We start from the raw sequence: 15,363 nt of genomic DNA on the forward strand, positions 1-15,363 counted from the left end.
TATTGCTTTTAGCCGTACCCTTATTCTTCTCCTCCTATGTTCCTCTGGCGATGTAGAGGTGAATCCAGGCCCTGCAGTGCCTAGCTCCACTCCTATTCCCCAGGCGCTCTCTTTGATGACTTCTGTAACCGTAATAGCCTTGGTTTCATGCATGTTAACATTAGAAGCCTCCTCCCTAAGTTTGTTCTTTTCACTGCTTTAGCACACTCTGCCAACCCGGATGTTCTAGCTGTGTCTGAATCCTGGCTTAGGAAGACCACCAAAAATTCAGAAATTTTAATTCCAAACTACAACATTTTCAGACAAGATAGAACTGCCAAAGGGGGCGGTGTTGCAATCTACTGCAAAGATAGCCTGCAGAGTTCTGTCCTACTATCCAGGTCTGTACCCAAACAATTTGAACTTCTACTTTTAAAAATCCACCTCTCTAAAACAAGTCTCTCACCGTTGCCGCCTGCTATAGACCACCCTCTGCCCCCAGCTGTGCTCTGGACACCATATGTGAACTGATTGCCCCCCATCTATCTTCAGAGCTCGTGCTGCTAGGCGACCTAAACTGGAACATGCTTAACACCCCAGCCATCCTACAATCTAAACTTGATGCCCTCAATCTCACACAAATTATCAATGAACCTACCAGGTACCCCCCCAAAGCCTTAAACACGGGCACCCTCATAGATATCATCCTAACCAACTTCCCCTCTAAATACACCTCTGCTGTCTTCAACCAAGATCTCAGCCTCATTGCCTGCATCCGTAATGGGTCAGCGGTCAAACGACCTCCACTCATCACTGTAAAACGCTCCCTGAAACACTTCAGCGAGCAGGCCTTTCTAATCGACCTGGCCGGGGTGTCCTGGAAGGATATTGATCTCATCCCGTCAGTAGAGGATGCCTGGATATTTTTTTTAAATGCCTTCCTAACAATCTTAAATAAACATGCCCCATTCAAGAAAATTAGAACCAGGAACAGATATAGCCCTTGGTTCTCCCCAGACCTGACTGCCCTTAACCAACACAAAAACATCCTATGGCGTTCTGCATTAGCATCGAACAGCCCCCGTGATATGCAGCTGTTCAGGGAAGCTAGAAACCGTTATACACAGGCAGTTAGAAAAGCCAAGGCTAGCTTTTTCAAGCAGAAATTTGCTTCCTGCAACACTAACTCTAAAAAGTTCTGGGACACTGTAAAGTCCATGGAGAATAAGAACACCTCCTCCCAGCTGCCCACTGCACTGAAGATAGGAAACACTGTCACCACTGATAAATCCACCATAATTGAGAATTTCAATAAGCATTTTTCTACGGCTGGCCATGCTTTCCACCTGGCAACTCCTACCCCGGTCAACAGCACTGCACCCCCAACAGCAACTCGCCCAAGCCTTCCCCATTTCTCCTTCTCCCAAATCCATTCAGCTGAAGTTCTGAAAGAGCTGAAAAATCTGGACCCCTACAAATCAGCCGGGCTAGACAATCTGGACCCTTTCTTTCTAAAATTATCTGCCGAAATTGTTGCCACCCCTATTACTAGCCTGTTCAACCTCTCTTTCGTGTCATCTGAGATTCCCAAAGATTGGAAAGCAGCTGCGGTCATCCCCCTCTTCAAAGGGGGACACTCTTGACCCAAACTGCTACAGACCTATATCTATCCTACCATGCCTTTCTAAGGTCTTCGAAAGCCAAGTCAACAAACAGATTACCGACCATTTCGAATCTCACCATACCTTCTCTGCTATGCAATCTGGTTTCAGAGCTGGTCATGGGTGCACCTCAGCCACGCTCAAGGTCCTAAACGATATCTTAACCGCCATCGATAAGAAACATTACTGTGCAGCCGTATTCATTGATCTGGCCAAGGCTTTCGACTCTGTCAACCACCACATCCTCATCGGCAGACTCGACAGCCTTGGTTTCTCAAATGATTGCCTCGCCTGGTTCACCAACTACTTCTCTGATAGAGTTCAGTGTGTCAAATCGGAGGGTCTGCTGTCCGGACCTCTGGCAGTCTCTATGGGGGTGCCACAGGGTTCAATTCTTGGACCGACTCTCTTCTCTGTATACATCAATGAGGTCGCTCTTTGCTGCTGGTGAGTCTCTGATCCACCTCTACGCAGACGACACCATTCTGTATACTTCCGGCCCTTCTTTGGACACTGTGTTAACAACCCTCCAGGCAAGCTTCAATGCCATACAACTCTCCTTCCGTGGCCTCCAATTGCTCTTAAATACAAGTAAAACTAAATGCATGCTCTTCAACCGATCGCTACCTGCACCTACCCGCCTGTCCAACATCACTACTCTGGACGGCTCTGACTTAGAATACGTGGACAACTACAAATACTTAGGTGTCTGGTTAGACTGTAAACTCTCCTTCCAGACCCATATCAAACATCTCCAATCCAAAGTTAAATCTAGAATTGGCTTCCTATTTCGCAACAAAGCATCCTTCACTCATGCTGCCAAACATACCCTTGTAAAATTGACCATCCTACCAATCCTCGACTTTGGCGATGTCATTTACAAAATAGCCTCCAATACCCTACTCAACAAATTGGATGCAGTCTATCACAGTGCAATCCGTTTTGTCACCAAAGCCCCATATACTACCCACCATTGCGACCTGTACGCTCTCGTTGGCTGGCCCTCGCTTCATACTCGTCGCCAAACCCACTGGCTCCATGTCATCTACAAGACCCTGCTAGGTAAAGTCCCCCTTATCTCAGCTCGCTGGTCACCATAGCATCTCCCACCTGTAGCACACGCTCCAGCAGGTATATCTCTCTAGTCACCCCCAAAACCAATTCTTTCTTTGGCCGCCTCTCCTTCCAGTTCTCTGCTGCCAATGACTGGAACGAACTACAAAAATCTCTTAAATTGGAAACACTTATCTCCCTCACTATCTTTAAGCACCAACTGTCAGAGCATCTTACAGATTACTGCACCTGTACATAGCCCACCTATAATTTAGCCCAAACAACTACCTCTTTCCCAACTGTATTTAATTAATTTATTTATTTTGCTCCTTTGCACCCCATTATTTTTATTTCTACTTTGCACATTCTTCCATTGCAAAACTACCATTCCAGTGTTTTACTTGCTATATTGTATTTACTTTGCCACCATGGCCTTTTTTGCCTTTACCTCCCTTCTCACCTAATTTGCTCACATTGTATATAGACTTGTTTTTTTTTACTGTATTATTGACTGTATGTTTGTTTTACTCCATGTGTAACTCTGTGTCGTTGTATGTGTCGAACTGCTTTGCTTTATCTTAGCCAGGTCGCAATTGTAAATGAGAACTTGTTCTCAACTTGCCTACCTGGTTAAATAAAGGTGAAATAAATAAATAAATAAATAAAAAATCTAGCAGGTATATCTAGCAGGTATATCTGTAGCAGGTATATGTAGTAGGTATATGTAGCAGGTATATGTAGCAGGTATATCTAGCAGGTATATGTAGTAGGTATATGTAGCAGGTATATGTAGCAGGTATATCTAGCAGGTATATGTAGTAGGTATATGTAGCAGGTATATGTAGCAGGTATATCTAGCAGGTATATGTAGTAGGTATATGTAGCAGGTGTATCTAGCAGGTATATGTAGCAGGTGTATCTAGCAGGTATATGTAGCAGGTATATGTAGCAGGTGTATCTAGCAGGTATATGTAGCAGGTATATGTAGCAGGTGTATCTAGCAGGTATATGTAGCAGGTATATCTAGCAGGTATATGTAGTAGGTATATGTAGCAGGTGTATCTAGCAGGTATATGTAGCAGGTGTATCTAGCAGGTATATGTAGCAGGTGTATCTAGCAGGTATATGTAGTAGGTATATGTAGCAGGTGTATCTAGCAGGTATATGTAGCAGGTATATCTAGCAGGTATATGTAGTAGGTATATGTAGCAGGTGTATCTAGCAGGTATATGTAGCAGGTATACGAGTGTCTTGCTTCAATCTACTCCTCTTTCTCTCAATCAGAACTCCCTTGACACACTACACAGCCAGAGGAAGAGAGAGAAGGAGCTGATGAGGGAGCAGCAGTTTGCAGGACTGGGGCCTGTGTCTGAGGAGCAAGAAGAGGAGGACGACCCAGAGAGAGAGGTGGAGGAGGAGGTGACTCGCCTTAGGGAGGAACTCCACAGCAAGACCCACGCGGTAAGAAATCCTTCAAACATGTAGTATGACGGCATTTATGTAGTGTTTATGAAAACTTAATGAATGACCCTATAAAGCCTTTATATGGCAGGCCTTAATAATGCCATCCCCGGGTGTTTACTATACTAACTGAGTGATAAATTAGCATCTGGACTCAACATGCAGAAACTAATATAATTAAAATGGCAGCATGATATTGCATGTAGTCGCTTACACACTGAAATGAAATGACATCCTGTGATGTGTCCCTAGCTTGCAACTCATCCAGCAGATTTCTTCTCAACGCATAAACACACACACACTTATTTAACCCTGGCTTCTGTCTTTAATCAAACAGAAATGCAGGGGAGGGGGGAGGAGGGATGGGAGAGATAGAAGATGGAGGGGAGTCAGAAGGTGTAGGGGAGGGGAGAATGAGGGTGTGAGGAGAGAGAGAGAGGTGGAGAGAGAGGGGGAAGAGAGAGAGAGGTGGAGGGCAGAGAGAGAGAACGAGAGAGAGGTGAGGGCAGAGAGAGAGAGAGAGATGGAGGGCAGAGAGAGGAGGGCAGAGAGAGAGAGGGGTGGAGGGCAGAGAGAGATGGAGGGCAGAGAGAGAGAGGGGTGGAGGGCAGAGAGAGAGAGAGAGAATGGCCATTGCCATTGAGAAAGGCTGCCGTTGGCAGACATGGCTCTCAAGAGAAGACAGGCTATGTGCTCACTGCCCACAAAATGAGGTGGAAACTGAGCTGCACTTCCTAACCTCCTGTCCAAAGTATGACCATATTAGAGACACATACAGTATTTCCCTCAGATTACACAGATCCACAAAGAATTCAAAAACAAATCCAATTTTGATAAACTCCCATATCTACTGGGTGAAATTCCACAGTGTGCCATCACAGCAGCAAGATTTGTGACCTGTTGCCACAAGAAAAGGGCAACCAGTGAAGAACAAACAACATTGTAAATAAAACTCATATTTATGCTTATTTATTTTCCCTTGTGTACCCTTAACCATTTGTACATCGTTGCAACACTGTATAAAAATGTAACATGACATTTGTAATGTCTTTATTGTTTTGAAACTTCTGTATGTGTAATGTTTACTGTAACTTGTTATTGTTTATTTCACTTTTGTATATTATCTACCTCACTTGCTCTGGCAATGTTAACACGTTTCCCATGCCAATAAAGCCCCTTGAATTGAATTGAATTGAGAGAGAGAGAGAGAGAGAGAGAGAGAGAGAGAGAGAGAGAGAGGTGGAGGGCAGAGAGAGAAAGAGAAAGGTGGAGGGCAGAGAGAGAGGGAGAGAGAGAGAGAAAGGTGGAGGAGAGATAGATGGGGGGCAGAGAGAGAGAGAGAAAGAGAGAGAGAGAGAGAAAGAGAAAGGTGGAGGGCAGAGAGAGAAAGAGAAAGGTGGAGGGCAGAGAGAGAGAGAGAGAGAGAGAGAGAGAGAGAGAAAGGTGGAGGAGAGATAGATGGGGGCAGAGAGAGAGAGAGAGGTGGAGGGCAGAGAGAGAGAGAGAGAGGGGTGGAGGGCAGAGAGAGAGAGAGGTGGAGGGCAGAGAGAGAGAGAGAGTGGAGGGCAAAGAGAGAGAGGTGGAGGGCAGAGAGAGAGAGAGGGGTGGAGGGCAGAGAGAGAGCGAGAGGGGTGGAGGGCAGAGAGAGAGAGAGAGGGGTGGAGGGCAGAGAGATAGTGAGATGTGGAGGGAAGAGAGAGAGAGGTAGAGGGCTGAGAGAGAGAGAGCGAGGGGTGGAGGGCAGAGAGAGAGAGAGGGGTGGAGGGCAGAGAGAGAGAGAGAGGGGGTGGAGGGCAGAGAGAGAGTGAGATGTGGAGGGAAGAGAGAGAGAGGTAGAGGGCTGAGAGAGAGAGAGAGAGGGGGTGGAGGGCAGAGAGAGGAGAGAGGGGTGGAGGGCAGAGAGAGAGGGGTGGAGGGCAGAGAGAGAGAGAGGGGTGGAGGGCAGAGAGCGAGAGAGAGAGGGGTGGAGGGCAGAGAGAGAGTGAGATGTGGAGGGAAGAGAGAGAGAGGTAGAGGGCTGAGAGAGAGAGAGAGGGGGTGGAGGGCAGAGAGAGAGAGAGGGGTGGAGGGCAGAGAGAGAGAGAGAGAGGGGGTGGAGGGCAGAGAGAGAGAGGGGTGGAGGGCAGAGAGAGAGAGACTCCATAATCACTCCTCTGTGAAATGCAGCACAATAATAATCTGACGTTACTTGTTATACTGGGAGGAATAATCCCATTTGTGGCTGAGGAGACTGGCTGACCTGGCCAGAGGCACAGATACCGACCACAAGTGCTTCCACAATGGCCCCCTTTTCCCTCTATAGTGCACTACTTTTGACCAGAGCCCCATAGGTGCACCATATAGGGAATAGGGTGTCATTTGGGACTCCGACCACATCTGACGGACTAACTAACTCCCCCCTCAGAGTAGAAGAGGCCTGGACAATAAATTTACTTGCTTCCAAGGGGTGGAGCTACAGAGTAATGTTTGTAGCCTTACAAAACATGCCTCAAATTGGGACACATTTCTCATCAGACCCCCCCCCCAAAAAAAAATCCCACATTTGAAAAATGTAACTAAGCGTCGTTCCTTTGCCGTACACTCTTATGAGGTGCTATCTAGAATTTTAAAAAGGTTATTCGGCTGTACCCATATGAGAACCCTTTGAAGAACCCCTTTTGATTCCGAAAATGGTTCTCCTATTTGGGAGAACCATTTCGAAACTTTTTTTTCTGAGTGTAGAAAGTCTGGTCAAATGAGAGGAGTAGATCTGTAGATTCAACCTCCAGTTCAGCTTAAAAATCAACCATTTCCCTCCGTACCAGATGTCAGCGATGAGTGTGGAAATCAGCGATCTGAAAGAGAGAAATGAAAACCTCCAGAAAGGTGAAAGATGTGAATGAATCAGTCCCATTAGAAATCTATCTAGGCTTCTGATCTGTGTGTGGAAGTCTTAGATCTCAGTGGGTAGTGGCAGTGTACAGTACCAGTCAAAAGTTTGGACAGACCGACTCATTCAAGGGTTTTTCTTTATTTTTTGTTTGACTATTTTCTACATTGTAGAATAATAGTGAAGACATCAAAACTATGAAATAACACATATGGAATAATGAAGTAACCAAAAAAGTGTAAAACAAATCCAAAAATATTTTAAATTTGAGATTCTTCAACCTAGTCACCCTTTGCTTTGATGACAGCTTTGCACACTCTTGGCATTCTCTCAACCAGCTTCATGAAGTCGTCACCTGGAATGCATTTTTGATTTGTTTAACACTTTCTTTGGTTACTACATGATTCCATATGTGTTATTTCATCGTTTCGATGTCTTCACTATTATTCTACAATGTAGAAAATAGTTTTAAAAAATTAAGAAAAACCCTGTAATGAGTAGGTGTGTCCAAACTTTTGACTGGCACTGTATATACAGCTGGCAGATTTGGAATGGTTTCAGATGGCAGTTTTCTGACCCTGGCTATGCCTAACCCTAACCATACCTTAACATTAACCTTACCTTAACCAATTTCGATCACTCTGCTTGACCTTAACCATTGAATCTGCTGACTGAATATCCACTGCTTGGGATTAATGTGTGTGCTTAAAATCCATGTGCTTATGTCCTCCAGAACAGGGGCATACCGGTACCCAAAACTGGACTAGTATAATTGTCAGCTTAGCATTTGATAATCAAACTGAGATAATGCAAATCAAAAACTGCTCAGGCTTCCTTCTAGATCTGAGTTGGTTTGTTATTCCAGACATGTTAAAGTGTTCGGGTGAAGAGAACTCAACTCATTAATTAAACAATCTCAGCACCCAGAGAGGGAAACACAATTAATTAAACAATCTCAGCACCCAGAACCACATTTTGAAACTACTCAGGAAAAAACATTACAGCACTTATTGTTTCCAATGGAATGCTTCCAGGTTGAAAGAAGCATTAGGACATCACTTGACGTGACCCTTCCCTCGGAGTGGTTATGGGTAAAGCCTCTGTTCTGGATCTCCGCCGCTTTTTCTGATCTGAAATGGCTTCGGAAATTATCGTGTTTGACAACATTACATCAACAGACAGTCAGTCATCTACTAAACTGAAAAAAATGATTTAAATGATGTTGAATTAATTTGATTCCATGTGTGCTGATATGTTGATCTGACCTAACCAAGCTAGGTCACAGTAAAACCCCTTATGAAGGCTTTAGGCCAAAATGTTTTTCAAGTGATCGATGCCCATTACATCCATTTGGGTGTTTAGAACTTGTGATTTTTTAAATTACTCAACACTTTTAGTTGGGTTTGATTTCCCTGTTTTCCTGACCCAGCCAAGCTAAGGTTTCAGCCACAGATCCAAGGGTTGGGCGCCACAGCATCTAACTCTTCAGAGAAGACCACGTCAGAGAGCGAGGAGCCTCTTCTATTGGAGAGAGACATGCAGAGGGGATCATCATCATCATCACCACCACCCCGCTGGGAAGATGGAGTGTTCCTGGCTAGGCAGGTGCAGATCGGCAGCCCTGAATTGGAGGGGGAGGAAGAGGAAGATGGAGGCTGTGGCTGATGCATACCTGGTCCTAATTTGCTCCCTACCCCTTCCCCTTGGCCCTTAACTACTTCAAGGTTGTCAGATCTGAAGCATCTACATAGAAGCAGTATTGTTGTAGAGCTTCCACTATATCGCTTCCACCCCTACAGATCTGCAAACATTGAAGCTAATGGAGTCCTCAGTCTTCGTGTGAAGTCTTACTATAGTCATGCAATGATACAAATCCTAAAAAGGTTGTACAAACCAGTGTTAATGTCAATCCACTGATTAGTGGTTATAAAGGTGGTGCTTTTGTTGATGATTAACAATGAAACAGGAAGTGAAATGTGTTCCATTGATAATAGTGAGATGACAACAGAGGATGATTTTCTGTAATACGCTATATAAACTAATGATCCAATGAATAGGGTTGTGTAATAGTAGTAATGTTCATGTGGTTAATACATTAAAACTACAATGTTACCACATACAACACAACAATTCTGGAGGTTTGTGATTTGCCCGTTTTGTTGTAATTAAAAAATGACTGCGTTAACTCACATGATTGTTTGATTTAGAATGAGAACGATCTGTCATCCAACTCCCTGAATAAGGACAAATGTAAGATCTCATTAGTCTGGAGTTGAACAACACTTTTATTTCAGATAATATACAACTCACAAAGCTACAAAAATAATTGTATGCAGTGTAATCCACTCGTATGATATGAGGCCTTATACAGTGGGGAGAACAAGTATTTGATAACCTGCAAAATCGGCAGTGTTTCCTACTTACAAAGCATGTAGAGGTCTGTCATTTTTTTAATCATAGCTTCAACTGTGAGAGACAGAATCTAAAACAAAAATCAAGAAAATCACATTGGATTATTTAAGTAATTAATTTGCATTGTATTGCATGACATTAGTATTTGATACATCAGAAAAGCAGAACTTAATATTTGGTACAGAAACCTTTGTTTGCAATTACAGAGATCATATGTTTCCTGTAGTTCTTGACCAGGTTTGCACACACTGCAAACCTCTATTGGGTTCAGGTCTGGACACTGGCTAGGCCACTCCAGGACCTTGAGATGCTTCTTACGGAGCCACTCCTTAGTTGCCCTGGCTGTGTGTTTTGGGTCGTTGTCATGCTGGAAGACCCAGCCATGACCCATCTTCAATGCTCTTACTGAGGGAAGGAAGTTGTTGGCCAAGATATCGCGATACATGGCCCCATCCATCCTCCCCTCAATATGGTGTAGTCGTCCTGTCCCCTTTGCAGAAAAGCATCCCCAAAAAATGATGTTTCCACCTCCATGCTTCACGGCTGGGATGGTGTTCTTGGGGTTGTACTCCTCCTTCTTCTTCCTCCGAACACAGCGAGTGGAGTTCAGACCAAAAAGCTCTATTTTTGTCTCATCAGACCACATGACCTTCTCCCATTCCTCCTCTGGATCATCCAGATGGACATTGGCAAACTTCAGACGGGCCTGGACATGCGCTGGCTTGAGCTTGCGTGCGCTGCAGGATTTTAATCCATGACGGCGTAGTGTGTTACTAATGGTTTTCTTTGAGACTGTGGTCCCAGCTCTCTTCAGGTCATTGACCAGGTCCTGCCGTGTAGTTCTGGGCTGATCCCTCACCTTCCTCATGATCATTGATGCCCCACGAGGTGAGATCTTGCATGGAGCCCCAGACCGAGGGTGATTGACCGTCATCTTGAACTTCTTCCATTTTCTAATAATTGCGCCAACAGTTGTTGCCTTCTCACCAAGCTGCTTGCCTATTGTCCTGTAGCCCATCCCAGCCTTGTGCAGGTCTACAATTTTATTCCTGATGTCCTTACACAGCTCTCTGGTCTTGGTCATTGTGGAGAGGTTGGAGTCTGTTTGATTGAGTGTGTGGACAGGTGTCTTTTATACAGGTAACGAGTTCAAACAGGTGCAGTTAATACAGGTAATGAGTGGAGAGCAGGAGGGCTTCTTAAAGAAAAACTAACAGGTCTGTGAGAGCCGGAATTCTTACTGGTTGGTAGGTGATCAAATACTTACGTCATGCAATAAAATGCAAATGAATTACTTAAAAATCATACAATGTGATTTTCTGGATTTTTGTTTTAGATTCCATCTCTTACAGTTGAAGTGTACCTATGATCAAAAATACAGGCATCTACATGCTTTGTAAGTAGGAAAACCTGCAAAATCGGCAGTGTATCAAATACTTTTTCTCCCCACTGTATATATATATATATATATTACACACACAAACATCATTACATACAGTGCATACATATACAGTACATAGCTACAGTTGAAGTCGGAGGTTTACATACACCTTAGCCAAATACATTTAAACTCCGTTTTTCACAATTCCAGACATTTAATCCTAGTAAAAATTCTCTCTGTCTTTGGTCAGTTAGGATCACCACTTTATTTTAAGAATGTGAAATGTCAGAATAATAGTCAAGAGAATGATTTATTTCAGCTTTTATATCTTTCATCACATTCCCAGTGGGTCAGAAGTTTACATGCGCTCAATTAGTATTTGGTAGCATTGCCTTTAAATTGTTTAACTTGGGTCAAACGTTTCAGGTAGCCTTCCACATGCTTCCCACAATAGGTTGGGAGAGTCTTGGCCCATTCCTCCCGACAGAGATGGTGTAACTGAGTCAGGTTTGTAGGCCTCCTTGTTCACACACGCTTTTTCAGTTCTGCCAACACATTTTCTGTAGGATTGAGGCCAGGGCTTTGTGATGGCCACTCCAATACCTTGACTTTGTTAAGCCATTTTACCACAACTTTGGAAGTATGCTTGGGGTCAATGTCCATTTGGAAGACCCATTTGTTACCAAGCTTTAACTTCCTGACTGATATCTTGAGATGTTGCTTCAATATATCCACATAAATTTCATTCCTCATGATGCAATCTATTTTGTGAAGTGCACCAGTCCTGCAGCAAAGCACCCCCACAACATGATGCTGCCACCCCTGTGCTTCACGGTTGGGATGGTGTTCTTCGGCTTGCAAGCCTCCCCTTTCCCTCCAAACATAACGATGGTCATTATGGCTAAACAGTTCTATTTTTGTTTCAACACACCAGAGGACATTTCTCCAAAAAGTACGATCTTTGTCCCCATGTTCAGTTGCATACCGTAGTCTGACTATTTTATGGCGGTTTTGGAGCAGTGGCTTCTTCCTTGCTCAGCGGCCTTTCAGGTTATGTCGATATAGGACTCGTTTTACTGTGGATATAGATACTTTTGTACCTGTTTCCTCTAGCATCTTCACAAGGTCCTTTGCGGCTGTTCTGGGATTGATCGTCACTTTTCTCACCAAAGTACGTTCATCTCTAGGAGACAGAACGCGTTTCCTTCCTGAGCAATATGATGGCTGTGTGGTCCCATGTTGTTTATACTTGCATACTATTGTTTGTACAGATGAACATGGTACCTTCAGGTGTTTGGAAATTGCTTCTGAGGATGAACCAGACTTGTGGAGGTTTTGGCTGATTTATTTTTATTTTCCCATGATGTCAAGCAAAGAGGCACTGAGCTTGAAAGTAGGCCTTGAAATACATCCACAGGTACAGAGCTAAGGATGATGTCCACAGGTACAGAGCTAAGGATGATGTCCACAGGTACAGAGCTAAGGATGATGTCCACAGGTACAGAGCTAAGGATGATGTCCACAGGTACAGAGCTAATGGGTATGATGTCCACAGGTACAGAGCTAAGGATGATGTCCACAGGTACAGAGCTAAGGATGATGTCCACAGGTACAGAGCTAAGGATGATGTCCACAGGTACAGAGCTAAGGATGATGTCCACAGGTACAGAGCTAAGGATGATGTCCACAGGTACAGAGCTAAGGATGATGTCCACAGGTACAGAGCTAAGGATGATGTCCACAGGTACAGAGCTAAGGATGATGTCCACAGGTACAGAGCTAAGGATGATGTCCACAGGTAGCAGAGCTACAGGATGATGTCCACAGGTACAGAGCTAAGGATGATGTCCACAGGTACAGAGCTAAGGATGATGTCCACAGGTACAGAGCTAAGGATGATGTCCACAGGTACAGAGCTAAGGATGATGTCCACAGGTACAGAGCTAAGGATGATGTCCACAGGTACAGAGCTAAGGATGATGTCCACAGGTACAGAGCTAAGGATGATGTCCACAGGTACAGAGCTAAGGATGATGTCCACAGGTACAGAGCTAAGGATGATGTCCACAGGTACAGAGCTAAGGATGATGTCCAATTGACTACAAATGGATGATGTCCAAGGTTAGCCTAGAGCTAAGGATGATGTCCACAGGTAAGCTGATGTCCAAGGTACAGACTGTTTGAAGAAGTGGACAGGAAGGATGACTACAGAGCTAAGGATGATGTCAGCTCCGGTACAGAGCTAAGGATGAGACTACAGAGCTAAGGATGATGTCCACAGGTACAGAGCTAAGGAGACTCCACAGGTACAGCTCCGGACAGGAGGATGATGTCCACAGGTACAGAGCTAAGGATGATGTCCACAGGTACAGAGCTAAGGATGATGTCGGACAGAGGATGATGTCCAGACTCCACAGGTACAGCTCCAGGTACAGGAGGATGATGTCCAGACAGAGCTAAGGATGATGTCCACAGGTACAGCTAAGGATGATGTCCACGGTACAGAGCTAAGGATGATGTCCACAGGTACAGAGCTAAGGATGATGTCCGGTACAGAGCTAAGGATGATGTCCACAGGTACAGAGCTAAGGATGATGTCCACAGGCTACAGCTAAGGATGATGTCCACAGGTACAGAGCTACCAGGTACAGAGCTAAGGATGATGTCCACAGGTACAGCTAAGGATGATGTCCGGTACAGGAGCTAAGGATGATGTCCACAGGTACAGAGCTAAGGATGATGTCAGGACAGGGGTACAGACTACAGAGCTAAGCCCGGTACAGAGCTAAGGATGATGTCCACTACAGAGCTAAGGATGAGCTACCGGACAGGAGGCTAAGGATGATGTCCACAGCAGCTAAGGATGATGTCCGGTACAGAGCTAAGGATGATGTCCAGGTACAGAGCTAAGGATGATGTCCACAGGTACAGAGCTAAGGATGATGTCCGGTACAGGAAGGATGATGTCCACTACAGAGCAGCTCCCACAGGTACAGAGCAGGATGATGTCCACAGGTAGACTAAGGATGATGTCCACAGGTACAGAGCTAAGGATGATGTCCACAGGTACAGAGCTAAGGATGATGTCCACAGGTACAGGGCTAGGATGATGTCCACAGGTACAGAGCAGCCACGGTACAGGCTAAGGATGATGTCCACAGGTAGAGCTCCGGTACAGCTAAGGATGATGTCCGGTACAGAGCTAGGAGGGTAGACTCCGTCTCCGGACAGGAAGGATGAGACTCCAGGCAGCTCCGGACACAGGAGGATGATGTCCAGATTCCGGCAGCTCCGGACAGGAGGAGACTCCGGCAGCTCCGGACAGGAGGGAGACTCCGGCAGCTCCGGACAGGAGGAGACTCAGAGCTCCACAGGTAGGAAGGATGATGTCCACAGGCACCAGAGCTAAGGATGTCCACAGCTCCGGCAGAGCTAAGGATGATGTCCGGTACAGAGCTAAGGAGGAGGAGCTAAGGAGACTCCGGCAGCTCCGGACAGGAAGGAGATACAGGACTCACCGGGCTGGGGAGACACACAGGAGACCTGGCTCTGGGAGCAGGCACAGAGCCAGGGGGAGACATCCAGGAGGCCTCGTCCGTGGAGCAGACACAGGACTCACCAGGCTGGGGAGACATCCAGGAGGCCTCATCCGTGGAGGAGGCAAAGGATAGACCGGGCTGTGGGGAACACTGGAGATCTGGTGAGTAGCCTTGGCACCACTCTTCCAGGCTGAATTCCCACCCTAGCCCGGCACGTGATGTCGGGTAGAGCTGGAACAGGCCACACTGGGTCCTCCTGGCGAACTGGGGAAACTGTGCCTTGAGCCGGCGCAGGACTCACCCGGGCTGTGGAGATGCGCACTGGAGGTCTGGAGCGCCAAGCTGGCACAAGACGTGCAGGGCTGGGGAGGCGCACAGGAGGCCTGGTGCGTGGGGCTGGCACAGTCTTCACCAGACGGCTAGCACGCACCTCAGGACGAGTATGGAGAGCTGACTCAGGTGACATCAAATCGAGGACACGCGCCGTCGGGCGGATGTCGTGCCTCATGCACCAACACAGCAACTCTCTCATTACTCTCTCCTCCAATCATGATCTTTATTAACTGAACACTGAAATAAACATAACAAAGAGAACGAACGAAACCGAAACAGTTGTGTCTGGTGCAGACACAAAAACAGAAAACAACTACCCACAAAACACAGGTGGGAAAAATGCTACCTAAGTATGATTCTCAATCAGAGACAATGATAGACAGCTGCCTCTGATTGAGAACCACACCAGAGCCAAACACACAGAAATAGAAAACATAGAACACAAAACCTAGAATGCCCACCCCAACTCATGCCCTGACCAAACCAACATAGAGACATAAAAAGGATCTAAGGTCAGGGTGTGACAGAAGCTTTAAAGCCATGACAATTTTCTGGAATTTTCCAAGCTGGATGATGTCCACAGGTACACCTCCAATTGACTTTAAAGGCACAGTCAACTATATGTACAGTTGAAGTCAGACGTTGACATACACTTAGGTTGGAGTCATTAAAACT

General features: G+C 45.6%; 1 protein-coding gene across 1 annotated transcript in view; it reads left to right on the forward strand.

The window, feature by feature from the left end:
- LOC115134828 (golgin subfamily A member 6-like protein 22) overlaps positions 1 to 9,212 on the forward strand; it is a 56,634-nt gene extending 47,422 nt beyond the window's left edge. The window contains exons 14-16 of the mRNA XM_065022781.1: positions 3,919 to 4,154; positions 6,959 to 7,019; positions 8,453 to 9,212. Of these exons, the coding sequence (XP_064878853.1) occupies positions 3,919 to 4,154; positions 6,959 to 7,019; positions 8,453 to 8,688 (533 nt within the window). The 3' untranslated portion in view covers positions 8,689 to 9,212. The remainder of the gene's footprint in view (positions 1 to 3,918; positions 4,155 to 6,958; positions 7,020 to 8,452) is intronic.
- The last annotated feature ends 6,151 nt before the right edge of the window (positions 9,213 to 15,363 follow it).

The sequence above is a fragment of the Oncorhynchus nerka genome, linkage group LG9a (assembly GCF_034236695.1).
Source record: "Oncorhynchus nerka isolate Pitt River linkage group LG9a, Oner_Uvic_2.0, whole genome shotgun sequence".
NCBI classification, from domain to species: domain Eukaryota; kingdom Metazoa; phylum Chordata; class Actinopteri; order Salmoniformes; family Salmonidae; genus Oncorhynchus; species Oncorhynchus nerka.